We start from the raw sequence: 26,845 nt of genomic DNA on the forward strand, positions 1-26,845 counted from the left end.
CTTGCGTGATTTTTCCTAGGGCTAGGACTCCAAGCTTCCCTCTGCCTCTTCCTTCCACCCACATCTCAAAAATCCCTTTTCCCTCAGTCCTCCCTCCCAAAAGCTGGATTTTTAATTGAAATTAGGTATCCTAGGGTTAATATTTTTGACACAGTAGTAATACCCAATCTTCACACTAAATCGAGATTCATTCATTCATTCACTCTCTCTCTCTCTCACACACACACACCCTACCCAGTAGTAACTCCAATGGTTTGGCAAGAAATATGTCACTTTTAATAACTCAGTTTTAACAAAACATCAAATGGAAAGCCATTTTCATAGAAAGGAAGAACTTCCTGATCATACTCTTGCATTAGAGCCCAAAGACAACACTCACTGTCTGTCTGTCTGTCTATTCGTCTATCCATCCATCCATCCATCCATCCATCCATCTATCAACTATCTATCTGTCCATTTATATCTATCTATCTATCATCTATCTATCTATCTATCTATCTATCTATCTATCATCTATCTATTCTATCTATCTATCCATTTATATCTATCTATCTATCATCTATCTATCTATCTATCATCTATCTATCTAACTGCTATCTATCTATCTGTCCATATATATCTATCTATCATCTATCTATTCATTTATATCTATCTATCTATCTATCTATCTATCTATCTATCTATCTATCGACAGTGTTGCCTTTGGGCTCTAATATAAATATATATTTTAAAATATTGTGTGTGTGTGTGTGTGTCAATGGTATATATACATCACCATTGACATACTTTTAAAAATGTATTTATTCAGATAAGCAAACTAACACTAACTTGCCTCACACAACTTTGTATTGTGCTTATGGGGAGAAACAGGATATGTGTGCCATTCTGAGCTTCTGAAAGGAGGGGTGGGAGATGATATAATTTCAATAAATAAATAATTTCTTGGAAATGTGCTTGTTCTGGGCGAGGGAAGCCTTTTATTGCCAGTCCCCTTCCGTCCGGTTTCGAATACGAGCAACCGTTTTCAAACCCTGGGCGTACCTCCTCTTCAGAAAGACACTTTTCTGAATCATCCCCTTCCTTCCCGTATCTCGGCGCCGTCAGCCCAGCGGCATTTTCTACAGCAAGAGGGGCATTAGGCGGGTTTTAGCCCTTACGGCCGACAGACTCCTCCATGCTACACAACTTGAAAGGTAACGCAAGGCCAGCTCGTTCCAAGCAGCTCCCACGCCGACCACTGAAAACTCGCGGTTATTCCCACGTGGCGGTAGCAGTAGCGGCGGCGGCGGCTCAGGGTGGGATTCGAACCGTTATCTTGCCACATCCGCGCGGCACTCCGGCGGCTCCGCCTCCCCAGAGTTCCCTTCACAAGCCCCTCCCCCACTCAGAACGGAATCCTAAGACACGTCAGCAAAGACTTGACGACCCGGAAGTTTTATTAATTTAGCTTTTTCGCTATATCTCCATAAATATTCTACCGAGAAAGTGTCCTCCACCACCACCACCTCTATATTTCTGGCTTTTTCCATAACCGAAGCGGAACTTTTGAAGGGGGGTAAGCTATTGAACTGCCCGCCAACGAGGCGTGACACCGGAAGTACTCTCCAGCGGGCGGCTGTCAGCCGGAATAAGCCCCGCCTCTTCTCTCTGTGCGGCGTGTCCACTTGTTGGCGAGTACGGTGGCCGCGCGGGGGGGAGTCAGTGCCGTTCTTTCTCTTGGGTTTCGCTTCGTGTAGGAGATCCGCGGCGGCATCGATGGCTCCCAAGGGCAGTAGTGGCGGGGCTCGTCAGCAGTCGGAAGAGGAACTGCTCCTGCAAGATTTCAGCCGCAACCTGTCGGCCAAGTCCTCGGCGCTGTTCTTCGGCAACGCCTTCATCGTCTCAGCTATCCCGATATGTGAGTGGGGGGGGGGGAGGAGAAAGGCGCTGATTGTTCAACCCCCCCCCCCTTCCTTCTCTCTTGCGGGCAGACATTCAATAGGAGACTTCACACCTCTTGGTGCCTTTTCTGTCCGTCCCACATCTGGGAAAACCAGAAGAGCCTCGCGTGGGAGAAATATTCCGTAGCACAGCTGGCCTCTGAGGGGGGGGGAGCTCCAACTCAACATTTCTAGGCAGAATGAACTGGGAGAAAAGTTGCCCCCCCAATTAATAAATAATGAATGAATAAATAAATAAAACAGCTAAGGGAAAATTGAGCTTTTCCTGTTTTGGGGGCTTCTGGCTTTTAAAGTCTCTTGCAGGTTCAGATATTAATAATAATAGTCATGGAAAGTCTGCATGGGCTGGAGGCTTGCTTTAGAATTAAAGGTAGTCTAATGGAAGCACTTTGTAGGATGTACTATTATTACCCTATATGGGACGAGGTGGCTCAGTGGCTGAGCTTGTCAATCAGAAAGTTCGGCGGTTCGAATCCCTAGCGCCGCGTAACGGAGTGAGCTCCCGTTACTTGTCCCAGCTTCTGCCAACCTAGCAGATCAAAAGCATGCAAAACGCAAGTAGAAAAATAGGGACCACCTTTGGTGGGAAAGTAACAGTGTTTGCGCACCTTCAGCATTTCATCATGCCAGCTACATGACCACGGAGACATCTTCGGACAGCGCTGGCTCTTCGGCTTTGAAATGGAGATGAGCACTGCCCCCTAGAGTCGGAACGACTAGCACATATATGCGAAGGCAACCTTTACTTTAGCCATCGTAACTACATGCTGGTTGCCAAGTTCATGGATTTTGATCACATGATCATGGGTATGCTGTGATGGACATAAGTGCGAGGACCAATTGCCCATTGCTTTTTTTCAGTGCTGTTGTAACTTTGAACCATTGCTAAATGAATGGAGTGAAGGACTACATATAGTAACTGAAGTTCTGTGAGAGATGATATTTATAGAACAAACAAATCTTCATGATTAGTCCTTGCATTTACAACCTTTTCAGGTCTGTAAAGCAAAGAAAAGCTGAAGTAAGATCATTAGCAGATTGGTGGTTTTACTTAGCGACTGCTTTGCTTAATGACAAGTTGTCAATTCTAATTACGGTTGCCAAACAAGGACTACTTGTAACTGTTTTATTATAGCAAGCCAGCAAGATATATTGTGCATGCTAATAATAAAGTCATAACTATATTAAAATTTTTTCACCATAGGGCTTTATTGGCGGATCTGGCACATGGACCTCTTTCAGTCTGCAGTCCTCTACTCTGTAATGACCCTTGTCAGCACCTATCTGGTTGCTTTTGCTTACAAGAATGTGAAGTTTGTTCTTAAGCACAAGTAGGTAGTAAAACTGTTTCTCTAAAAAGGTACTAAACTGTAAAATATTCTTTCAGCTGCCAGTCACAGATTCTGCACTGACAACTCTCAGTGACTAAAATGCGAAGCTTTACAGTATTTAATTTTCCATAGAGAAATATGTTTTGTATATTGATTATTAATGCATTTCAATAGCAATTGTAGTGTTTGACGCAGTTGCAAAAATTGAAACTTTAACTGAAATCTTACATGTGATTGTCCCCGAGAAATGGAAATGGATATACCATTGATTCGAATGTTTTTTTTAATGTAGAATGAACATTTTCTGCCCTGCCAACTGGAATATTGTCCTTCACTTTGATCTAAATTTGTTTGATGGAATCCACTAAAACTGAATTTTTCCAGTAATTGTCTGCTACTAGTTTACATGCTTTTCTTATTTTTTTATGATCCCAGGAACGCTGTCTGGATCTGTATGAAACCGAACTGATCAATTGGTTGTTCTTTAATGACATTACTTTCACTTTAATATGGTTTTGTTTTATTTTTATCCTGCCTCTATTATTTTTATAAATAACTCAAGGCAGCAAACATGCCTTACATTCCTTCAGCCTCCTATTTTTCCTACAACAACCACCTTGTGAGGTCAATTGGGTTGAGAGAGGTTGACTAACCCAAAGTCACGTGGCTGACATTCATGTATGTCTAAAGCAGGACTAGAACTCACAATCTTCTGGTGATTGGCAAAGTCACCCAGTCAACTTTGTTGCCTAAGGCAGGACTACAACTCACAACCTCTCAGTTTCTAGCCTGGTACCTTAAACTGACTCTCATGTTCATCATCAAGTTCACCCATTGAGATAATTTTGTTGTTGTATAGAGGAGTAATATTTGGTGGATGGGAGCTACAGTAAGTATTTTTCAAAAGGGGTTTGGTCTTCAAGGTCCATAGGGAAATGTCCAGTCAAATGGTTAAAACAGACTTTCTTTAGCTATTGGAGGGGGGAGGGGAGTTGCTTGGGCTGGGCACTGTAACCTTTCAAACCCTGCAGTATGAAATTGATAGTAAACGTTTATATTATTTGACTGCTTTAATACAAAGGTGGGATGTCAATGCTTTCCTTTTTTAGGGTAGCCCAGAAGCGGGAAGATGCTGTTTCCAAAGAAGTGACCCGCAAGCTTTCCGAAGCAGATAATAGGAAGATGTCACGAAAGGAGAAGGATGAGAGGTGATGTTCTGCCATTATCCAATCGTACAATGTTACTTGCTCAGTAATTGAAATCCCTTATTCTCAAATAGAGTTCTAAAGCTGGAGGTTTCGTTGTGGATCAACCTGGTGATTCTCATCATTTTATAGCTTACTTGATTTGGAGTTGCAAACTTTATACTTGCTAATTTGGGGCTCCTTAATGAAACAGTGGAAGGGAAGAGATGCCTGTTAAAACTATTAATCAATGAATGGGCATTTTGGAACTGCAAACACATGTGAGAAAACCTACTTTGCTGATATTTTTTTTTTTTTATGAAGCAATGAGTATGTCTGGACTTATTCACAATCTAATGGTCTCTTTTGGGGGTCTAAATCTGTTATTGTCTTAAGGGTGTTTTTGGGCAGTTTTTAATCTGGTATTTGTCATTCACCATTTTATGTAATGTGCATTAGAAATGGTTTTTAAAACTTTTCCTTAAGGCTTAGTTTTCTTCAGGGTTTTTTGGTATTCATTGGCACTTGAATAATCACTGTCTTTCACAAATAAACTGCAGATTATTTTAGTTTGAAAAACTAAGGTAATACAAGCTTGTTTGAAAGATGGCCAGGGACTTAGTTGGCAAGAAACCAAATCCTCTTAAGACCTGATTTGAAAAATGGTCTCTGATACTTGTCAACTTTAATCAGTCTGCTGGTGGTAAACACAATGTAGTAGAAGAAATAGCATTTCATTGAGTGTAGGTATCAGATTTGGAGAAATAATTTTGTAGTAACCAATTTTAGAAGCCACAGAAAAATCAATATTGTAAAATTAGTTTTTTCACTTAGTGAAAAAATACGTTTTTTTAAAAAAGAAAAATTGCAATTTGGAGAAAAATGGTTTTGACAGTGCCAAAGTGCTACTACGTACATAAAGATTAATGTATTGGGGTTTTTATTTTGTCTTTGCAGAATTTTGTGGAAGAAGAATGAAGTGGCAGACTATGAAGCAACAACCTTCTCTATCTTTTACAATAACACCCTCTTCCTCGTCCTAATAATTGTTGCTTCCTTTTTTGTGTTGAAGAACTTCAACCCCACCGTGTATCCTCTTTTAACAAAACATAGGTCAAATAGCTTTTTGAGTCATTTGTACAAATAAAGGGTTTTGAACCAGTATATAATTCAGATATGGGAAGGAGTGGGTAAGTGGTAATTACCATGCTAAGATTCACTGTATCAAAAAGGCAAAAGAAAAATGTCTGTAGTTCAACAGTGGACTCCTACAGTGAGTCAGAAGTCAGTCTCACTGGCCAAAACAATTTTTTTCAACTGTGCAGTTCTTTAAATTGTAAATAAGAAAAGCACATGTAGAGAGCATTGAACTATTACTTTATTAGAATTAGAAGCATCACTTCTAATTGTCCCCATTAGTCATACATTGTTACCAACCTTACAATTTTTGCAGCTTTTTTTTGTCTTTTTATAGCCAGTATCAAGAGGAATTAGAAGAAAGGAATGGTTATTGAAATGAGCAGAATTGGGTCTGATAGTTATTACTCTAATCAATATTCAAAATTATCCTAATAGGTTAAAGCAATTGGCTAAAAATAAAATAATGGAATTGAACAATGTCAAGTACTAAAGTAAGGAGACTAAAATAAAAGGCTAGGTATAGGAAGGGGTTCCTGATTTGGTGGTAGTATTTGTGAAAACCTTAATCTGGAATTATAATGGATTACAGGTTAATGTGGCTAAATGAATGATTTGGCTTCAAAAAAGTCACTTCTAGATGAGATAGACAACATATAAGTCAAACAAATAAATGTAATGTAATGTTGGGCTACTTTAGTAGGAATATAATTTCTCAGTCACAAGAACTAACTATTCCTTTATTTTCTCTGGTTATACTGCACCTTGAGTATTATGATGAGTTCTAAACTCCAGAATTTAAGGATTCATAATATATAATTGAAAATGATCAGGGAACTAGAAACTAAAGCCCTGTAAAGAGAGAGTGAAGGAACTGGGTGCCTTTAGCAAATGCAATGAGGGAAAAATAGAATTTTAATCTTTAAATGAAAGGAAGCCACATAGAACTTTGATGAGATGCTCAACTGGAAAAGTACTGTGAAGTGGTGTATAAGTCTTAAGTGCTATTGCTCTCTTGCTAACATTTTCCTTGACTGCTTTTTCAGAAATTACATTCTCTCCATCAGTGTTTCATCTGGACTGATTGCTTTATTATCTACAGGCTCAAAGTAGATAGAATTGTTTGGATACATGAATTCATCTCTGTCTTGCCCAATCAGAAGAAGGTAGATTTGCCATTTGTACATTGTCTTTTTTTTATATATATACAAGATGGGATGAGAATAGGAAGCAGTTTTGTTATAAAATAATACCATTCTAATTTAGGCTTGCAATGTGCTTATTCAGAAAACTTCTGACCATTCCGGAGAAGATGGAGATCTAGCTGTATCATCTGAGAAAATTAACTAGATCTGGAATTCTTGATTAGAAGTTTTTGGTTTTTTTGTTACATTATTAAAAAAAAACCTTTGCTGAAAAGAGTGGTTGTATGTGTAAATTTGTGATAAGGATAATTGTAGACTTAAATTCTGATACCAGAATTTCCATTGCTAAGCAAGGCGGTTATTAAATTAGTTATGCCCAATTTGTTAACCTGGGTACTTTCTACTCAGGGGTCCAGGCTTGGGCCTGCTTTACTAGACAGCTGTGGCCCAGTCTCCAACTCTGCTTATATGGATTGGGACCTGATTACTTGCCAGATTTTGCTCCTGTTCTGAAGTCCTGATAAAGCATAACTCACATCCTTAGTCCCCCAAACCCTCTTTTATTTAAATGATTCAAAAACAGTCTGTGAAGAGTCCGACAGATATCTGCCACAGTCTTTTAGGGTAATGCTTATAAGCACCCACCTTTATCTCCCTTGAAACGCTGCCGAAGACCTAATTTCCAATAAGTTTTATGAGGCCAAACAGAACAGGGACTCAAATGGAGCTTCTCAGCGTTTGAACCGACCAGAATGAACAAAGGCTCACATCCGTATGCTCCTCTTTCATATCTTATAGGAGGGGGTGATCATCTCCAAGCCTTACTCCCAAGTCGCCCTTTTTGTCTTAATTGTTCTTGTCTTTTGGAAGCTCTGCACATGCTCACAGTGGGAACAGGCTCACACTGTTCTTCTGCCTCGCTGATGTCAGCTTCCGGAGGGTCTGGAGGCAGCACATAACTACCAGATGGCCCTGGCCCCCTCTCTGCCTCCGATACAGAGCCCTCGTCCGAGCTTCTCCAGACTGCAGGACTGGCCCATGTTTCTCCCCACTGTACAACTCTGCTGCCAGGTCCACAGGCCATTAGAGGACCACAACCCCTCCAAGCTAAATCTACCTACTCAAGGGACACCAGAATGACCCACCATTTCTCAAAGAGGTGGCTTTGAGCTGTGCATTCTCTTATCATAGCTGCCCAACTATGAGGAGGGGAATAAGTTATGCCAGAAATAAGATTTCTACTCTCATTTTGAAACCTTGTTAAGATCTGGTTGTTTTGAAATACTTTGGGTTGTATGTGTTGAAGAGTGAAAGGGAGATTGTATTGGGATATGAAGTGTCAGTGATTACTATTAATACTTATTAAACATTTTATTGATATTTATTATTGATATTCTATACTTTAGCTTTTGAAGGACACCAATTCTATCAACCGAAGTAGCATGGAAATATATTTAATCTTCAGATTTGTAGAAATCTGCTAAAAATATTACTTTGCTAAAGCTGTTTGCCGTGTATCTGAGCATGACAGGTATGCAATATTCAAATCCAAAGGGGGCGCTCTCTATTGGCTCTTCCTCAAAGAAGCTAATTACTTTTCTGGGTTTGTATAGTAGCTACCCAGCTACAGTAGCTACACTTAAGGAAGAGTTCAGGAGGTGGTAACGCATGGTGGAAGTTGCCCATACTGGGTGCAAAGCAGAGCGAGAGGTGCCAGTAAATTACCGTATTTTTCGGAGTATAAGATGCACCTTTTTCCCTCAAAAAAGAGGCTGAAAATCTGAGTGCATCTTATACACTGAATACAGTATTTTTTGCCTCCCGAAACCCCACCCCCTTCACCAAAATGGCCATGCATGGCCTTGAGGAGACTTTCAGAGTGTTCCTGGGTGCTGGAAATGAGCGAAAAACGGGCTATTTTTTGCTCAATTTTGCCCCCCCCCAGCCCCCAGGAGCACTCTAGCCTCAGGCTATGCATGCCCTTTTTTTGACAAAACGGGCCTGTTTTCACGAAAAAGGCTTTTTTTCTTGTTTTTGGGAGGCACCACCACCAGGAGCACTATACAAGTCTCCTAAAGGCTATTCATGCCCTTTTAAAAAAAATAAATGGGCCCGTTTTCATGAAAAATGGGTGTTTTTGGGAGGGCCGCAGAGTGCAAAAAGTTTTTTTTTTATTTGCTTCTTCAAAATCTTGGTGCCTCTTATACTCCAGTGCATCTTATACTCCAAAAAATACAGTAATTTTTTATTATGAAGAAGCACATAATTTTAAACCAGCATCCTGTAGCTCTTGGAAAAATAGTTTCACTTCAATTTGTAACACCCTTTCTCTTAACCCTGGTGGTGGTGGTGTGGTTAGAATGCAGTATTGCAGGCTAATTCTGCCCACAGCCTGGAGTTCAATCCTGATGGGTTCAAGATTGACTCAGGCTTCAATCCTTCCAAGGTCGGTAATATGAGGATCCAGATTGTTGGGGGCAATATGCTGACATTGCAAACTGCCCAGAGAATGGAAAGCATTATGGGGCAGTATATAAGTCTAAATGCTATTGCTATTGCTATATGGGAAAAAAATAGAACAAAACGGCATTGAAATAGCACTCAATCCTTATATTTAGTTTCTTTTCCTGCTCAAAAATCAATAGATCCAGTCATATATTTGGGGCACAAAATGCCTTTATTATGTCCAAGCTAAAGTAGAAAGCAATTCCTGGTATACAGCAATTGAATTCATTTACATAGAATACTGAAAGAAATAGAAATATTAAAAAGGGTAGATCTATTTTTTAAAATCCTAGGCGCTTGCTTTGATCACAGGATTTCCATATGAAATTTCAAATGAACATGCTGGATGTAGCGATTGTGTCTTAGAAACCTCAGAACAATTTATGCAGGTGTTCCTTACCCCAATCCAGAAAAACATCATGGAAGTATTGTCTTTTCATTTCAGGAGCTCAACATATCTTGGTTAACGAGCATCATTGGATCCTACTGTGTCCACTGAAGTGAACAGACAATGTTGTTTTAGGTTGGAAAGAGATATAATAAATTTCTGCAACCTGGACCACACAAGTGGTGTTGGCTAAATGGGCAAAACCACATAACGCTTGTACAAAGGGGAAGCCTTTGATCTCCATGAACATGGTTTGGAGTATACAGATAACTTGTCTAGATTAAGATTCCAACTGTAAAAGGGAATATGCTGATTTGTATGGCAGGAAATTTAAGATTACTAATAAATGTTCAATAGCAAAAAATAGGGAATATGTAATGCATAGTTGATACCCAGCATTTTAAAGTACTGGAGTAGTTTGGATCGTGGTCATAAATTGCAGCCCTATAAATATTTAGCAAGAGATGATTTTGGATTTTTTAAACTTATTTTAAAAATGCACAGGATTGCACCATCAGAACCGGTAACAGTCTGACACTGCAGGATGGTTTTCACACAGACTAAAAAAAATGTTACTTTCTAGTCAAAGGCAAACTCTAAGAAACCTCTTAAATGCCATTTATTCTGTTATAATAAGGGTTCTTTGCTATCAAAGTAGAGTATCACAATCAATGGGAAAATGGCTTTTTTCTGGGATGTAATGTCCCCTAAATGAAAACACCTGGTAGAGTTCATTCTGCATTGTGTTAAAGGACGAATTCAAGTATCTGTAGCCAACAAAAGCAAAATACAGAAGAGAAAGAGATACAAGCATGGTTAAGAGCTTGAATTTCTACAGTATTGAAGTCCGAACATTAGTTGTGTCTCCTCAAGTACCAGGATAATTTTGGACTTAAAAGCTTAATCAAATTGGTAAGGGTCCTTGAATGAAGGACTGCATGGGAAGCTAGGCGGTGGCCAGAGATTTCATACCATTTGTTTCCTTACATCTGCCAAGAAAATTGCATGTTTTTTGTCCATTTGAAGTATCTTTCATGGAAACCTGTAAATAAAACCTGGGAAATGTGGCAGAACAGAGAGACTCCTTTGATGCCCATGGATGCCCAGGCCTTTTCTTTTTTCTTTTTTGTACAGATTCTTAGCATATGGTGCCCTCATTTTTCAGTTTGCTTTTGCTGGCTTTTAGCCACCCGGCTGCAACAGAATAATTGTGTGTAAATAAAATAGCAGCCTTTAATATGCCACAACAAAGGCACGCACAGAATCTGCACCCCAAATTCTAGAATGCAGCCCTGGCATTCATTAGTCTGGTTTAATACTTGGCCATTTTTAATATTCAGATGGACAGGATGACTGAAAAAAAGTCCAAAAAAAAGTCATTTTACTTCTGTTAGTCTAATGCTGCAATAATAACAATCACAGATGCAATTTACAAATGGAATGGGGAAGAAGGAAAGGAACCGAGCAAACAAACATCTGAGGATTTCATTGAACTGTGATAAAGTACTTTCATCTACAGGGCTATCAGAAAAGTATACAGCTCTACACACTATGTACATTTATTATACAGTTGCCTAGACGTTGCCAAAAAGATTTTAGTAAAAGAGCAGTTAACTACAGCATTTCAAATTCCATTTCGTAGGAACAATCATTTTTCTCTTAATTTCACTGGCTAAGTGTTCTTCATCTTACAGTAATCGCCATGGTATCTGTTTACTTCAGTACTTACACTTCAGAAAGCAACTTGGCTTTTTAAAAACAATACATTACAATCCAGCCAAAATCACATTAAAATCGCGTTATTTCAATGGGATTGTACAGCAATTCCAAGCATTCTTTCTTAAAGCATTTTTGCATTGTGCTTCAAGCAAAGTTCTCAGAATGCCAGAATGGCTTATATATGATCAATAAAAACAAGTTAGTCCTGCCTGCAGGTTTACAGTCTGAATCTTGCTTATAAGTGCTTGGCTGGAACAGATACATTTTTTTAAAAAAAATGGATGATAGACATAGATACCAATCTCCAATTCCTCAATTTTGTTTCTGTCTTTAACAGTAAACCTTTCTTTCAGCCCAAACCCAAACTGAACAGTTTACTTAGAAATCAATTCTATTTAAAAATGCAAATGGCAAAACTTTGAACTTACCTATTGTTAAGAGAGCTTGACGAATCTAAATCCCTGAAATTGTCTAAGCTTTCAACTGTATCTGGCTTTTCATTTATTGAAAAAATATATCTATACATCCTTTTTATTTTCAAGTACCTAAGGCTTAGAAATCTTTGATTCTTTGTATTTTCACTGCATAAATAGGAAGAGAGGAAAAATAAGATTCGGTGGGGTTAGGCTCTGTTAAGAAAATCCTACACAAACCCCAGTGAACTGACTGTTTCTGCTTTTTTTTTGTATTTTTCATTCTTTCATTAGAGTCAAATTGATCTGAGTCAAGATTAAATTCAAACTCTTAAGATTTGATATATTCTAAAAACAGGAAAGACAATTTAGTTTAGACAGATCAGCTGTGTTTCTGAATTTTGGTGGAGCATAACCACCTTGGAGGATCTAGTTAATTACAATTGCAGAATATTCTTTTAATTGTAACTGGATAGTATCAACTCAGTACACTACTATGTACAGAGTTGTTGTTTAACCATGCAGTCCAGACTAATCATGCAGTACATTAGGATCTGTAGTCCTTTTTGCAGAAAGGTTTGTTCCCCAAAATATTATCAATTTCATTCACAATGTGAGTTGTCATCTTTGGAAGAACCTGCAGGCAAAGAAACACACATGTACTTTAACTAGTGTTGCTCTGTGATTTTGAAACACAGATTAATTGCAAAGGAACCCTAGAAAAAATTGAATTCTGTAATGCCTTTAATTTCCATACGATGTCATTATTTTTTGCTTTGTTCAATCCAACAGATGTTGAAGCTCAAATACTTTGGCTACCAAATGGGTAGAGAGGACTCATTGGAAATGGCCCTGATGTTGAGAAATATTGAAGGCAAAAGGAGAAGGGGGTGGTAGGAGATGAGATAGTTAGATAATGTGGTGTGTCAACTCGCAAAGCATTTCTAGTCTGCTCTCGAGTTGCCATGGGCTGCAAGTGGGGAGCACATTCCACACATATCTTCTTCCAGGGCTGGATCTCAGATGACCAAAGCCGACTTGTGAGGCATGGATTTCTACAGCCCGTGGGAGTACCTCGTTGGAGAATGTGATTTACGACACAGATTGAGAGGAGGGGGGTCATGGTCAAAGTTGAGCCATAAACTACATGCAGCAGAGTTGACTTCGAGTAGATGCCGACATGCTGCTCCTAAAAAATAATTGGTGTTCTCTTGAAACTTGGCTTGAGACTCATGATTTAATTAGGGCATCTGTTGGAACCTTGATAATGTCATTGATTCAATCAACATGAATTTGGGCAAACACTGGGAGGCAGTGGAGAACAAGGGGGCGTGCTATCATCCATGGGGTCAGAAAGAGTCGGACATGACTTAGCGACTGAACAACAACAACTAATCCCAAAGAAAACCTTTGTACTTGCCTGGATGGCACCAAGATTTTCTATTAATTGTTCGGCATTGGATGATCCAAGGAGAACAGAACTCACACCTTCATTACGAAGACACCATGCTGGGAACATGAGAAATACACATGAGCATATATTATGTATAGCATTTTGGAGTCAGCAAAGGTAACATTGAATTGGCAGACTTAATTCTCGGAATTATGAATCCTTTCCCCCTCACCATTATTATTCTGTGCTCGCATCGAATTAGCAAGGTTCTATAACCTGGAATATTTAGTTGGATTCTGCTTTCATTTATCAAGTGATGCATTTTTTTGCTTCTTTAGTTTCCTTCTGCTGCTGTTTTCTTTTTAAATTTTGTGACTAGGGTTTTATTTGCAATTATGCTTTAATACCTTTGGCTGGAGTGGACTTGAACATAGGTCTTCCCAGTTCTGTAACCATTAGAATATACTTATTTCAGTTCATTTTAACCCTGGCTGAAATTCATGCTTGGATTTAAAAAGTGGCTATTAAATTATTTCAACACCTAAAGTATATTTAAATTAATTGGATTCAGGCTTAAAGGGGACCATCTCATTTAATAGGATTGAAATTATGAGTAATTTAAATTTTCCTGATTTTGATGAGCAATACTTAGCACAGTTAAATCTGGCTTTTAATAAAGAGATGGCAAGTTGTTAGCACTGTGTTTGATGATCCATTTTCCATTTTCTCTTGAATAGATGGGGTCTCTTCAATGATGATGATGGATTATGACTTATAGCTACAGCTATACCCAGCCAAAGTATCCTTCCTGCGTCAGAAATATTTGCTATATCATACATACAGTACATATAATATACACATGAATTGTTAAATTAAATGTGCACAATAACATATATTTAATTGGAGATACAAAGCCCAAGCTGTCTTTTTTTTTTCCTCACTGCATCTTATCCTGGGACCTGGACACCATTAACACTTTTACATAAGCAAATAAATGCCTACACAAATAAAATAATGACATCAGTTTAAAAAATTCTGCAAGGTACAGTATCTGTGACAGCTTGTCCCTCCGCATGAAAACAAGCTCATAATGTCAACACCGTTAAGCATCACTGAGCACAGAGATTAAAAAAAAAGGAACTGAAGGGGGCGGGCAAATCACTTACCGACTGCTAGCTGAGGTAGTGTACATCCAAGGCGTTCAGCAATTGGGGAAAGTTCCTTTAGTTTTGATTGTTGCTTTTTTCCTTCCTCGTTCACAATTTTCTCCTTTAGCCATTGATAGCACTAGCAAATCAAAACACAACAGAAGACAATTTAAGTCCACATGTCTGAATTTCAACTCCCAGAATTTCTACCTAGTTGCCACACTAGCTGAGAATTATATATTGACATTCAGCACAAATAAGGGGAATAATAATAATAATAATAATAATAATAATAATAATAATAATAATAATAATAATAATAATAATAATACTTTATTTACAGTCACAGACCAAAACACGACCACTACAAAAGAGACACAGCAGCCAGTCACCAAAAGCCCAACTAAGGGAGGATTCAGCTCTCTCCTCTAATGGTCACAGCTCTCAAGAAAAACCTGGAAATCTGAGAGGTGATGTACGAGGAGACATCCCCAAGGCAATGCACAAAGAAATCACAGCCATCAGGACCAGAAGGGACAATTTCAGGAAGAGACAGTAACCTAGATCTGTCCGCGCTATACATAGGGCAAAATAGAAGGACATGCTCCGCTGTCTCAACCTTGGCTCTGTCACAAGGGCACAGCCGCTTATTAATCGGGAGCCTCTTGTAATGACCATCCAGAAGTGCTGAAGGCAAGACACTGAAGCGAGCTAGGGAAAAAGCTCTTCTATACTTGGGAATGGTTAGGGTATAAAAATAGGAAGCCATCCTCAATCCATAGTTATTAACTTGGTTGAGAGTCAGGGGGGAGCAAGTTTTATTGGCTCTGGCTCGTAGATATTGTAAATCAATGTTCACGAGCCGTTGGGCTATCCTAAATTGGGCATCCTTGAGGTCGTAGTTTCCCAAGGCATCCTCCGTGAAACCTAGCAGATGAAGTTTCTTCAGCAGCTCTTTCTCCCAGCGAGAAATATGGGAGTCCGTGAACACCAGGGAGAGGTAGCTGCCAGGAACTGCCAGAAAGAGCACCCGAAACCACCATTTAAAGGTGTTTATGCAGGCCATACATTCCACCGATCGAATGCCTAGTTCCAGGTATATTGGGGCAAAACCAACACAAGGGGGAAGACCCAGAAGTTTTCTAAGGAAAGCAGCCTGGGTTCTTTCAATGCAATCCTTGAAGCCAAATAAGGGGCATCACATTGGAGAAGCCTGGTTTATATCAGTCCTTAATTCTCACTGCCTTTGCTCATCACTGTTATTTCAAAATTCTATCAAAAAATACATGTATTATATGTATACGAGCTTTATAAGAAAATGGGTTTTAATCATAGTGTGACTTTTCACTGATATAGTAAAGGTAGTTATACTAACCATACAATGACCAGCAATCATGAATAAAATTGCTGTAACAAGAATGGTTGGAAGATGGGAGGTACCGTATTTTTCAGACTATAAGACACACCAGAATATAAGACACCATGATTTTGAAGAGGTAAATTTTTTAAAAAAGTTGTTGCATTCTGCAAGCCTTGGGGTTTTTTTGCAAAAAAAGGGGGGGCATGCAGAGCTTTGGGAGGTTTGTAGAGTGCTCCTGGGGGCTGCCCTCCCCAAAAAGGAGCAAAACACAGCCTGTTTTTCGCAAAAATGGGCTGTTTTTTTGCAAAAAAAAAAAAGGGGGCATGCAGAGGTTTTGGGAGGCTTGTAAAGTGCTCCTGAGGAATGGGGGACGGGACAAAAATGCTCCGTTTTTTGCTCTTTTTTTGCCCTCCCGAGCCCTCAGGAGCACTTTGCAAGCCTCCCAAACCCTCTGCATGGCCATTTTTGCAAAGAGGGTGGGATTTTGGTAGGCCAAAAATGCTGTATTCAGTGTATAAGATGCACCCAGATTTTCACTCTCTTTTTTGAGGGAAAAAGATACGTCTCATACTCCGAAAAATATGATAAATTTACCTCTATGTTGTATTTAACCCAATATATTTAATTCACATACTTAATCTGTGCTAAACACAACAAAATGTCTATTAATCTCTTGTGTGGAGCAGCCTATCTGCCTTAAAGACCAAGCTGTGAAGCTGTAAAGGCTGCTTCTGAATACACTACAATAATTGTCATGCATTGGGTCATCCATCAAAATGGCAAAAAACTTTTACATTGTTGCCAAGAAAATTGTCTAGACATGGGTGAAATATTTAGACAAGTCTGTATGTCAACTGACAAGATTTCCAGGTTAGAAGGCATGTCTTGAATTACTTGGGGAAAATGTTGAACTTTCAAAACTCAAAGTGATGATATGGTCAGACTAGAGGCAGAAGAGTCTGGTCACTGACGGTGCCAGTTCTAAAACAGAAGTTCTTTCTTTTACAAATACACATAAGTACTTGTAAAAGTACACATAGTTGGATAAGAGAATTAAAAAAAAAGCGAAAATGAAAACAGGAATGAAGTATATTGAGTTGGAATGTTCTGTGAGTGAATGAATGGCCTGAAATAAGCCACTTTATATCAGCTGATAACCCAGCATTGCCTGGGTATTTATTTATAGGGGGAAAATGTCTGGAGCAAACATAATTTCTAATATTGGATTTTCCCTCTTACCAGAGGGAGCCCCCTTGTGAAGTACTGTGAAGCCGTTACCATGGCAACTTCACTGTGATGAACAGTAGAAGCCAGTACGTCAATATGGCACAACAGGCTGTATTTTAACAGAACACACACACAGAGGGATGTTAGGGGTGTCTTACCCCCACAGAATTTTTCTCCAGAGGGTAAGTTATCTGTGTACCAAGTTTGGTTGAAATTGCTCAAGGCATTACACACACACACACACACACACACACACACACTTATTAGATGATTCAGACAGGAGACAATATGAAGAAATTGAGTGGCAATAGTATTTTTAAAAATATTGCTACGTATGAGCTCAGCTACAATCCAATAAATTATAAGAGGTTATTTAGTAAAATTAGTGGCTACCAGTAGACATTAATCTTAAACTGATACATGCATTTAATGCAGGTGCAATGATTGAAGAGACTGAGAAATTCTATTGCAAAAGGCAAAATAGTAAACTGCAACATCTAGAAACATCATGGTGCCATGAATGGATGTTTAGAATGCAAAAACTTGTGAAATGGAAGATCCTGGAACTACAGTCAGATTTTTCTTGAATAAATTTTGCTGGTCATTGACTGAATAAACATTATAGACTGACTGATTAATTTACTGATTAAATGCATACAAGTGAGATGGGCAGAGTTTTGCAAATCTGTTTATTGCTGAATCTTGCTTCAAGCAACATAGATATAAACTCTACAAATGGATGTCATCAAATGAACTGTAATGGAATAAAGCTAGCTATATAAAATAAATAGAAGGCGGAGAAGTGAAATCCAGTTAACCAGGACATTTGCTGATTCAGATTATGGAGATATCATGATTACTAGATCAAAATATAAGGACTAAGCTTAGAAGTTCAAAGAGAAGGCATCTTGTCAGAATATAAGAACAATGTAAGGAACAGATTCAGTATGTTTATGTGAAATTTGATGGGAAAAGAAACCAAGGGATGAAATACAGAGACAATGGGAAAGCTGAGGTTTCTTCTAGAGACAAGGATACATATTGTCCTTTGTATTTATGTATAGTAAGTAGAAAACATTGTAGGAAAATTCTCATGGTTCTGGGGACAGAAGTAGTTCGGGACCCAGGTGAAGCTCTTGTGTGGCAGATTGCCCAGGTAGCTATGGGAGAAATACCTTCAAGGATGCCCTTGATCCTTCAGGAACACCATTGGCATATTTTCCTGAGATAATCCCACAAGCAAGAGGAGACCATGTCATTGCTCCAACTCCTACGAAACAATCAAAGGGTGCAGAAACATTAAAACGAACACCAGCAGTTCAAAAAACAAAAGCCAAAAAAACATTTACCTTAGAACAGTTACATCATTCTGAGGCTTAGAAAATGTCCAGCCATGAAAGAGATTAGGCATTTTTCAAAATAATGCAAAAATATATAGAAATGAATATGTTTTTATCCCACTTTATACAGTCCCCTGTGAGGAACCTCAAAGATCAGAATAAAGCAGCTGTGCAATTCATTGCCTGTTTTACTGAAGAGAAATGCCAGCCCTCACAGAGGTTTCCTTCTTAGAAAGCAGATTTAGGATTGCACCCAGTTTGATCTAATGGTTAAGGCACCAGTCAAGGACCAGGAGATGTGAGTTCTATTCCTGTTTTAGGCATGAACGTGGTCTGAGTGATTATGGACCAATCACTCTTTGCAATAGCGGCTAATATCTGTAGCGTGGGCGTAGGATGAGAGTGAAGATTTGTTCTCCAAGTTTGTGGGTTGGTTTCCAAACGTTTTTTTAATCAGGCTAGGTATATCTTCAGTGGAGTTTAGGGGATGTCAGTATTCTTCTATTGACACAGGACTCACAGCTGACCCATCACAAGACCCTCACTTGACACACCCGTACCTGAAGCCCTTGTAAACAGAAGAACATGGACAATGACATCATCTAAACTCCACTGAAAATGTTACCTGGTAACAAAACATTCGGAAACTAACCCACAAGCTCGGAGAAGAAATCTTCATCCTCCTCCTATGCCAAAGCTACAGATATTAGCAGAGAATGAACCTTCACCCTCAATCACTCTTTCTCAATTCGCTTCATATTGTTGTTACTGTGGGGAAAATAGGAGGAGGAAGGAATATTAGGTATGAGTTATTTATAAAAACAGTAAAGGTTCCCCTCGCACATATGTACTAGTCGTTCCGGACTCTAGGGGGTGGTGCTCATGTCCATTTCAAAGCCGAAGAGCTAGCTCTGTCCAAAGACGTCTCTGTGGTCATGTGGCCAGCATGATTAAATGCCAAAGGAGCACAGAACGCTGTTACCTTCCCACCAAGGTGGTCCCTATTTTTCTACTTGCATTTTTACGTGCTTTCGAACTGCGAGGTTGGCAGAAGCTGGGACAAGTAATGGGAGCTCACTCCGTTACCTGACGCTAGGGATTTGAACCGCTGAACCGCCGACCTTTCTGATCGACAAGCTCAGTTTCTTAGGCACTGCGTCCATCATAAAAACAATAAAGGTGGGATCAAAATAAAATCTAATCTCAGACCTTTAAGGAGTGAGAAAATGAACATCTGTAGTTTTGATATATGATAGAAAAAAGCTGCTGCGATCGCGAAGAAGCCTCGCTGTCAGTTCCTTCCGTGAACAGGGATAATTCTTCTAAGCAAAGATTTATATAGCTGGGATAATGATTAAACAGTAGGGGACAGGCACTGTCGCTGAGTATATGCTTTGGACATAAAAAGGATTAATTTATCATTCCTTTATGAAAGATGCTGCCCTGGTACATTACCTATCTTGTGGTATAATTCCGGCAACTGAACCTCAACTTTGTCTCTTTGGAAAAGATGATATTCTGCTTGTTCACACACTGGTGGTATCATATTAAACTGCCTTGCTACCGAATATGCTTCCTGTTGAGAATCAGCAGCAAAAGAAAAATACATTAGCGGGGAAAATTTCTCAGGCATAAAATCATACATCAATCAAAGCCATTGTTTTTCATTCCTCATTCAGGCATATTTATTAAGGATCTGACACTCGATTTACTTGGTGAATACATTAAAAATATTTTGAGCAATGGAAAAAGCACCGCTCTGAAGATAGGTTTTTTTTTTTAAAAAAAAAATGTACAAAAAAACTGCATTCTCTCAGCGGGGGCCAAATCATTTGCAAAAAATTGTGCGCCTTAAGGACAAAAGCACATTAGGTGGACAATTATATACAGTAGCTGCCACGTATGCACTATGGCAATGTACAAATCGAAATGACAAATTAAAAAGCTACATTTTAAAAAGCAAGTGTAGCTTCAGTTGCCAGCTAGCCGTGTATGAAACAGCTCTTGAATTACAAAATGATGATAGGAACATACAAATGAAGGAGGAAGAATGCACAATGAAGATTTAGATCTGTCAAGTTGATGGTGCATCTCACTGATGCATTGTTAATCCCTATAAACAGATGCCCTGCTGGTCATTTTTCTGCCCTTGGGGAACAAAGGAAGAATTGTAGCACGAGTCCACATTTGGTCCAATTCCAATGTTTCGACAATTGATCCCAAAGTGATAACATAGGAGATGTAGGTAATCATCTTTCAATATTTTGATGTTTTCCCACAATGAAGATACAAGAGGAAAATATTTGATGGCAACATCGTGTACATGGCCCAAAAAAGTCAGACTATAGAAGCACAGCTGTTTCATGCCAGACTATTCTTGATGTTTAATTAAATGTGAATTAATTGATTATTGTTCATTCCTAAAAAGCTAGATTACCATAATCTCCATGGCACTCCAGCGCGAAGTCCCCCAATACATTGTCATCCCCCGGTCAATCACATGTGTCATTGCTCGGACAATCTCTAAATCACAAAAAAAGGCAGAATTACACAAGAGATGCTAATAGATTTACAGCCTACTTCAGAAGCCAATATTTTCAATTTATGCAAGAGAAATGGAGTTCATATGATAGTGGCCCAGCCTTCTTCCATTACTAGCATCTTTCACTTTGATGGAGAAAATCTGTAGAGAAATACTGAATACATTTAGATGAATTAGGTTACGCAAACAGGTTGACCACAAGGCCTACTAGATTTTCTTCAGACCTTGCCCATGGACATAATAGGGATAGAACTATGAGTGGGATTAGGACACTTTCCCTATTAACAGGTAGCCCTCGATTTACAACATTTCATTTAGTGACTGTTTAAAATTACAACGGCACTGGAAAAAGTGACTTATGACCATTTTTCACATTTATGATCTTTGTAGCATCCCCAAGATCACGGGTTCAACATCCAGATGCTTGGCAACTGGCTCATATTTATGACCGTTGCTGTGTCCCAAGATCATCTTTTGAAATCTTTTGACAAGCGAAATCAATAGGGAAGCCACTTAACAACTGTGTTGCTAATTTATCAATTGCAGTGATTCAGTTAACAACTGTGGCATGAAAGGTCATAAAATGGGGCAAAACTCACTTAACAAATGTCTCACTTAACACCAGACATTTTGGGCTCAATTGTGGTCATAAATATTCCTCTTTCTGGATCTGTCTTACCTAAGGAGCAATAAATGTTATTCATATTGCCGTGGTACAAAACATTCAACATACATTGGTCTGAAGCAGGGGTCAGCAACCCACGGCTCTGGAGCTGCATGTGGCTCTTTCATCCCTCTGCTGCGGCTCCTTGTCCCCGGTTAGGTCCCCAATTGATAGGGCTTTTGGTTAGGCAGGTAGAGGAAAAAGGATGCCGTGCTAGGAGGAGACTCTATGGTGGGGGAACTGAACTTCCAGTTGGCTCCAGAATTGAACAAGGGGCTTCCAGTTAGGACCTCTGTGGCTCTTTGAGTGTTTAAAGTTGCCGACCCCTGGTCAGAAGGAAGCACCCCCTTCTCAAAGCATGGTAACGGGCACACCTTCCCAAACATTCTCAGATCATCTCTGCATTTAGAGGCAGGAAATGCTGTTTTGCATTAATGACATTTTACGACTTATTTACAGGCAACCCAAGAAAACTTTATGCCAAGGTGGTTTGCATTGTATTGCCTTCTATACACATATGGATTCATGTCCCTGTATGTAGTTCACTTCTCTCATAAATGAATATCACTAACAGGTATCATGTATGTATGTATGTATGTATGTATGTATGTATGTATGTATGTATGTGTGTTTCAACCCCTGGTATGCCCAAATATGGGAGGAAGCTCACTACTCCCTCTTTCTGTCCTTCGGCTCATCACAGAAAACCATCCAGGCAGAAAGAGGGAGTAGTGAGCTTCCTCCCATATTTGGGCATACCAGGGGTTGTAACACAAATACATACCTATTTCCCTGGCTCAGCTGATAAAAGGAGGAGAGCCTGTGGCTTAGTGGCTAAGACTCCTGCCTAATATGTAATACAGCCCAGGTTCGAATCCCAGTAAGGGTATGGCTAGCTGATGAGAGCTAAATAGCTTGAAATGGATCTATACTAGTCTCCCTTTATTTATTTATCAGCACAAATACAACACACACACACACACACACACACACACACACACACACACACACACACCTGGATGGTCTTCTGTAATGAGCCGAAGGACAGAAAGGGGGAGTAGTGAGCTCCTTCCCATATTTGGGCATACCAGGGTTTGTAACACAAATACATACATATATATATATATAAATACACACACACACACACACACACACACACACACCAGATATTATATAAGAACACTTTAAAAAGATTTTTCACACTTTCCCTTTCAATACATCTACATTCAACTTGGCCAGTAGCCATCCTGGATAAAATCCACCCTTACTCAGAAGAAAGAAAAAGCTGTTACCATGAAGCTTAGTCTTTCCTCAATTTTTGTGCTGTTTCTCGAGAATTTTGCATTATAAAAAGTAGCGAGATAGTGATGTGTCCATCATCACTTCAAGAGTAAAAAAAAATCTGACAGATGGAGAGGGGGGAATAACATTTGGACTGTCTCTGTTTGGCTGCCTTTCTAAAATCTTCTGGGCATGCCGATGGCTATGCAAGAGACTGTACCACTTTGCTTCACCAAACATGCATACATGCCCTAAAGGCCTTAATCAAGTCATATCACACTTGCTTGGTATCTTTAAAGAATGCATACCGAGATATGCTTCTTTCTTCATTGGCATAGCTCAAATGTAAACTCTAGAATAAAACTGTTTTCAAGCTACTTTAAACATCACTAACCCAGGGGTGTCAAAATCAAGGCCCGGGGGCCAGATCTGGCCTATGATGTGCTTAGATCTGCCCCGCAGGACCACCCTGGAAACAACAAATGACTGACCTGCAATGTCTCTGCCAGCAAAAATAGGCTCATGAGCTCCGTTATTGGCTGCAATGGCTCCCTACAACCCTCTGCCGGAGAAAATGGAGCTCCAGAGGGCCGTCTCGCTGGCAGAGTGCTCAGGCCGCCACAGGAACCCCTGACATGAGTGATGCCGAGCTGGCCACACCCAGCCTGCCCACGCCCACCCTTTGCCTTCCAAGATCAAACACAACCGTGACGTGGCTCTCAATGAAATCGAGTTTGACACCCTTGCATTAACCCAACCTGGGCGTATTGCTAGACTCGCAGTTCCTACATACCAACTGATGTGCCTGGTACATTCTTTTCTAGATTCAGACAATCATTCATGCCCTGATCACCACATACACTGACTACTGCAACATAGTCTCCCTGGTTTGCCCTTTCAAGATCACCCAGAATCTTCAGCTGGTTCTCAATATAGCAACATGGGCAGTGAAGGGCATGCCTCGTATGCCCATATAACAGCGATGGTGAACCATTTTTGGCTCGCGTGCCACAAGTGGGGGGAGTGCAGGGGGGTTGCGTGCCGGCGTGCCGCACCCATAATGCAATGCGCAACCCCCCAGTGTGCATGCGCACACAACGCACGACCCCCCCATTTTTACATGCTTTTTTCGCCCTCCCCAGGCTCCAGAGGCTTTATAGGAGCCTTGGGAGGGTGAAAAGAGCCTCCCCCGCCCCCCCAGAGGCCCTCCGGAGACTTCAGGGACCGTCCGGAGGCTTCCCTGAAGCCTTCGGAGCGCTCAAAAAGATCCTCCGAGTAAACCGGAAGTGACTTCCAGGTTGCTCGGAGGTTCGTTTTAAGCGCTCCGAAGGCGTCAGGGAAGCCTCCGGATGGTCCCTAGAGCCTTTGGAGCACTTAAAACCACCCTCCGAGCAAACCGGAAGCAAACTGCATCTGGACCTTCAATCTGAAATTTAATCCAGAGATTATTTTCAAGATGCCACTAAAACTAGAGAGAGTCACCATCAGACAACCAATGACCCATCATCAACACGGTCATCCAACAGCCTTAGATGATATTTGTCAGCCCTTTGTGGTAAGCCATATCAGGAAAGAGACACCATTAGAAAAACTGAAATAAACTCTCACTTATTATTGCAGGACACAACAAGCAAATGGTGAAAGCCTAACAAAGATTCACTGCCACACATCCCATGCCAAAGAATCAAGTCACTTCAAAAGATAATTGATCCCTGAAGCAGACAATACACATACCTTTCTGTTATCTTTTCTAGATGCTTACTTTTATAAAAATGAAACTAAAAATGAAAGATGATGCTTTGGCTTGCAAAGACAGATGGTAGACAACTTTTTACTCCATATTGCTCCTCAAAGCTTGGAAATCAATGCCAGAAATCACAAAAAGACTGCCTCTCACAGTTGTTTCAGCAGGAACAAGAAAGGCATCAAAACTGTTTAGACAATAGGGTTGGTCTCACAACTGCAAACCCCATCATTTTGAATGTGTGTGTGACACTGATATACAATCAAAAAGGGCAGGACTTGCATTGTGGTGTTCCATCTGCCATCTTGCTATATAAGAGAGCTAATTTCAATAAACTTAGAGAGAGCTTGGGAAAAATTCCATGGATGAGAATCCTCAAGGGGAAAACAACTCAAGAAGCTTGGGAAATTTTGAAAAATGAGATTACAAAAGCCCAGTCTAGCACAATACCAATGAAGAAAAAAAATAACAGCTCCCAAAAGAAACCAGCATGGCTGCATAAAGAACTCTCTGACAAATTGAAAGACAAAAAAGATAAGTACAAAAAGTGGAAAGAGGGGGACATAACTAAGGCAGAATATCAGCAAATAGCCCGAGCATGTAAAGATGAAGTGAGGAAAGCTAAGGCTCACAATAAAGAAAGGCTTGCCACAAAAGTAAAAAATAACAAAAAAGCTTCTTCCAACATGTTAAAAACAAGAAAAGAGTTAAGGAAACAATTGGTCCATTGCTGGGAGAAAGTGGCAAAAAGGTGACAAGCAACAGGGATAAAACAGTCCAACCTATCAAAAACAGCACCACAAAAATCAGATCAGGAACACAAGTTGAAATAGGGAAGAAAATGGTAAGTGAGCACCTGTCTACCCTAGACGAGTTCAAATCACCAGGACCGGATGGATTACACCCCAGGGTTCTGAAGGAACTGGCAGACGAGATCTAAGAACCACTGAACTATATCTTTCAGAGATCCTGGAGCACCGGGGAACTACCAGAGGACTGGAAAAGAGCGGATGTGGTTCCCATCTTCAAAAAAGGGAAAAAAGCAGATCCAGGAAACTACAGACCTATCAGCCTGACCTCAATACCAGGAAAGATTCTGGAAAAGATAATCAAGCAACGAATTAGTGAACACCTAGAAGCAAACAAAGTAATAGCCAAAAGCCAACATAGGTTTGTCAAAAACAGATCATGCCAGACTAATCTTATTGCATTCTTTGACAAAGTGACAAAATTAGTGGACCAGAGGAATGGCGTTGATATAGTTTACTTGGACTTTAGTAAGGCATTTGATAAGGTAGACCATAACCTACTACTAGATAAAGTAGAAGAATGTGGGTTGGACAGCATCACCACCAGATGGATTCGTAACTGGCTGACCAACCTCACTCAATGTGTAGTCTTCAATGGAACTGCATCTACATGGAGGGAGGTATGCAGTGGAGTACCCTAAGGCTCTGTTTTGGGCCCAGTACTCTTCAACATCTTCATCAATGATTTGGATGAGGGAATAAATGGGGAACTCATCAAATTTGCAGATGACACCAAGCTGGCAGGAATAGCCAACACTCCAGAAGATAGGCATAAGATACAGAAGGATCTTGACAAACTTGAACATTGGGCACTATCTAATAAAATGAAATTCAATGGTGAAAAGAGTAAGGTTCTACATTTAGGCAACAAAAATGAAATGCACAGGTACAGTATAGGTGGTACCTTGCTCAACAGTAGTAACTGTGAAAGGGATCTTGGAGTCCTAGTGGACAACCATTTAAATATGAGACAGCAGTGTGCAGCAGCTGCCAAAAATGCCAACATATTTCTAGGCTGCATCAACAGAGGGATAGAATCAAGATCACGTGAAGTATTAATACCACTTTATAATGCCTTGGTAAGGCCCCACTTGGAATACTGCATTCAGTTTTGGTCACCACGGTGTAGGAAAGATGTGGAGACTCTAGAAAGAGTGCAGAGAAGAGCAACAAAGATGATTAGGGGACTGGAGACTAAAACATATGAAGAACGGTTGCAGGAACTGGGTATGTCTACTTTAATAGAAAGAAAGACTAGGGGAGACATGATATCAGTATTCCAATATCTCAAGGGTTGCCACAAAGAAGAGGGAGTCCAACTATTTTCCAAGGCACCTGAGGGCAGAACAAGAAGCAATGGGTGGAAACTAATCAAGGAGAGAAGCAATTTAGAACTGAGGAGAAACTTCCTGACAGTTAGAAAAATTAATCAGTGGAACAGCTTGCCTCCAGAAGTTGTGAATGCACCAACACTGGAAGTCTTTAAGAAGATATTGGATAGCCATTTGTCTGAAATGGTATAGGGTTTCCTGCCTAGGCAGGGGGGTGGACTAGAAGACCTCCAAGGTCCCTTCC

General features: G+C 40.0%; 2 protein-coding genes across 3 annotated transcripts in view; one reads left to right on the forward strand and one right to left on the reverse strand.

Annotated features, from left to right (window-relative positions):
• The first annotated feature begins 1,492 nt into the window (after window positions 1–1,492).
• On the forward strand, window positions 1,493–7,011 carry SSR3 (signal sequence receptor subunit 3). The gene is made up of 5 exons (XM_081956349.1): window positions 1,493–1,897; window positions 3,145–3,271; window positions 4,381–4,479; window positions 5,413–5,544; window positions 6,639–7,011. Exons 1-5 carry the CDS (start codon window positions 1,756–1,758, stop codon window positions 6,703–6,705), a joined length of 567 nt encoding a protein of 188 aa, XP_081812475.1. The 5' UTR covers window positions 1,493–1,755; the 3' UTR covers window positions 6,706–7,011.
• Window positions 7,012–8,755: 1,744 nt separating this feature from the next.
• KCNAB1 (potassium voltage-gated channel subfamily A regulatory beta subunit 1) overlaps window positions 8,756–26,845 on the reverse strand; it is a 167,541-nt gene continuing 149,451 nt past the window's right edge. For both annotated transcript variants that reach the window (XM_081956347.1, XM_081956346.1), the window contains 6 exons: window positions 20,668–20,753; window positions 19,686–19,806; window positions 18,066–18,160; window positions 14,322–14,442; window positions 13,183–13,271; window positions 8,756–12,399 (listed from right to left, as the gene is read on the reverse strand). In XM_081956347.1, the coding sequence (XP_081812473.1) occupies window positions 12,310–12,399; window positions 13,183–13,271; window positions 14,322–14,442; window positions 18,066–18,160; window positions 19,686–19,806; window positions 20,668–20,753 (602 nt within the window). In that variant the 3' untranslated portion in view covers window positions 8,756–12,309. The remainder of the gene's footprint in view (window positions 12,400–13,182; window positions 13,272–14,321; window positions 14,443–18,065; window positions 18,161–19,685; window positions 19,807–20,667; window positions 20,754–26,845) is intronic.

The sequence above is a fragment of the Natrix helvetica genome (assembly GCF_964273705.1).
Source record: "Natrix helvetica genome assembly, chromosome: 5".
Lineage (NCBI taxonomy): Eukaryota > Metazoa > Chordata > Lepidosauria > Squamata > Natricidae > Natrix > Natrix helvetica.

Coding starts and splice junctions, on each gene's coding strand:
- SSR3 (XM_081956349.1), top strand. CDS start 1,756: ATGGCTCCCAAGGGCAGTAGTGGCGGGGCTCGTCAGCAGTCGGAAGAG. Junction 3,272..4,380: donor AAGTTTGTTCTTAAGCACAA/GTAGGTAGTAAA, acceptor TTCCTTTTTTAG/GGTAGCCCAGAAGCGGGAAG. Junction 5,545..6,638: donor AAGAACTTCAACCCCACCGT/GTATCCTCTTTT, acceptor CTGCTTTTTCAG/AAATTACATTCTCTCCATCA.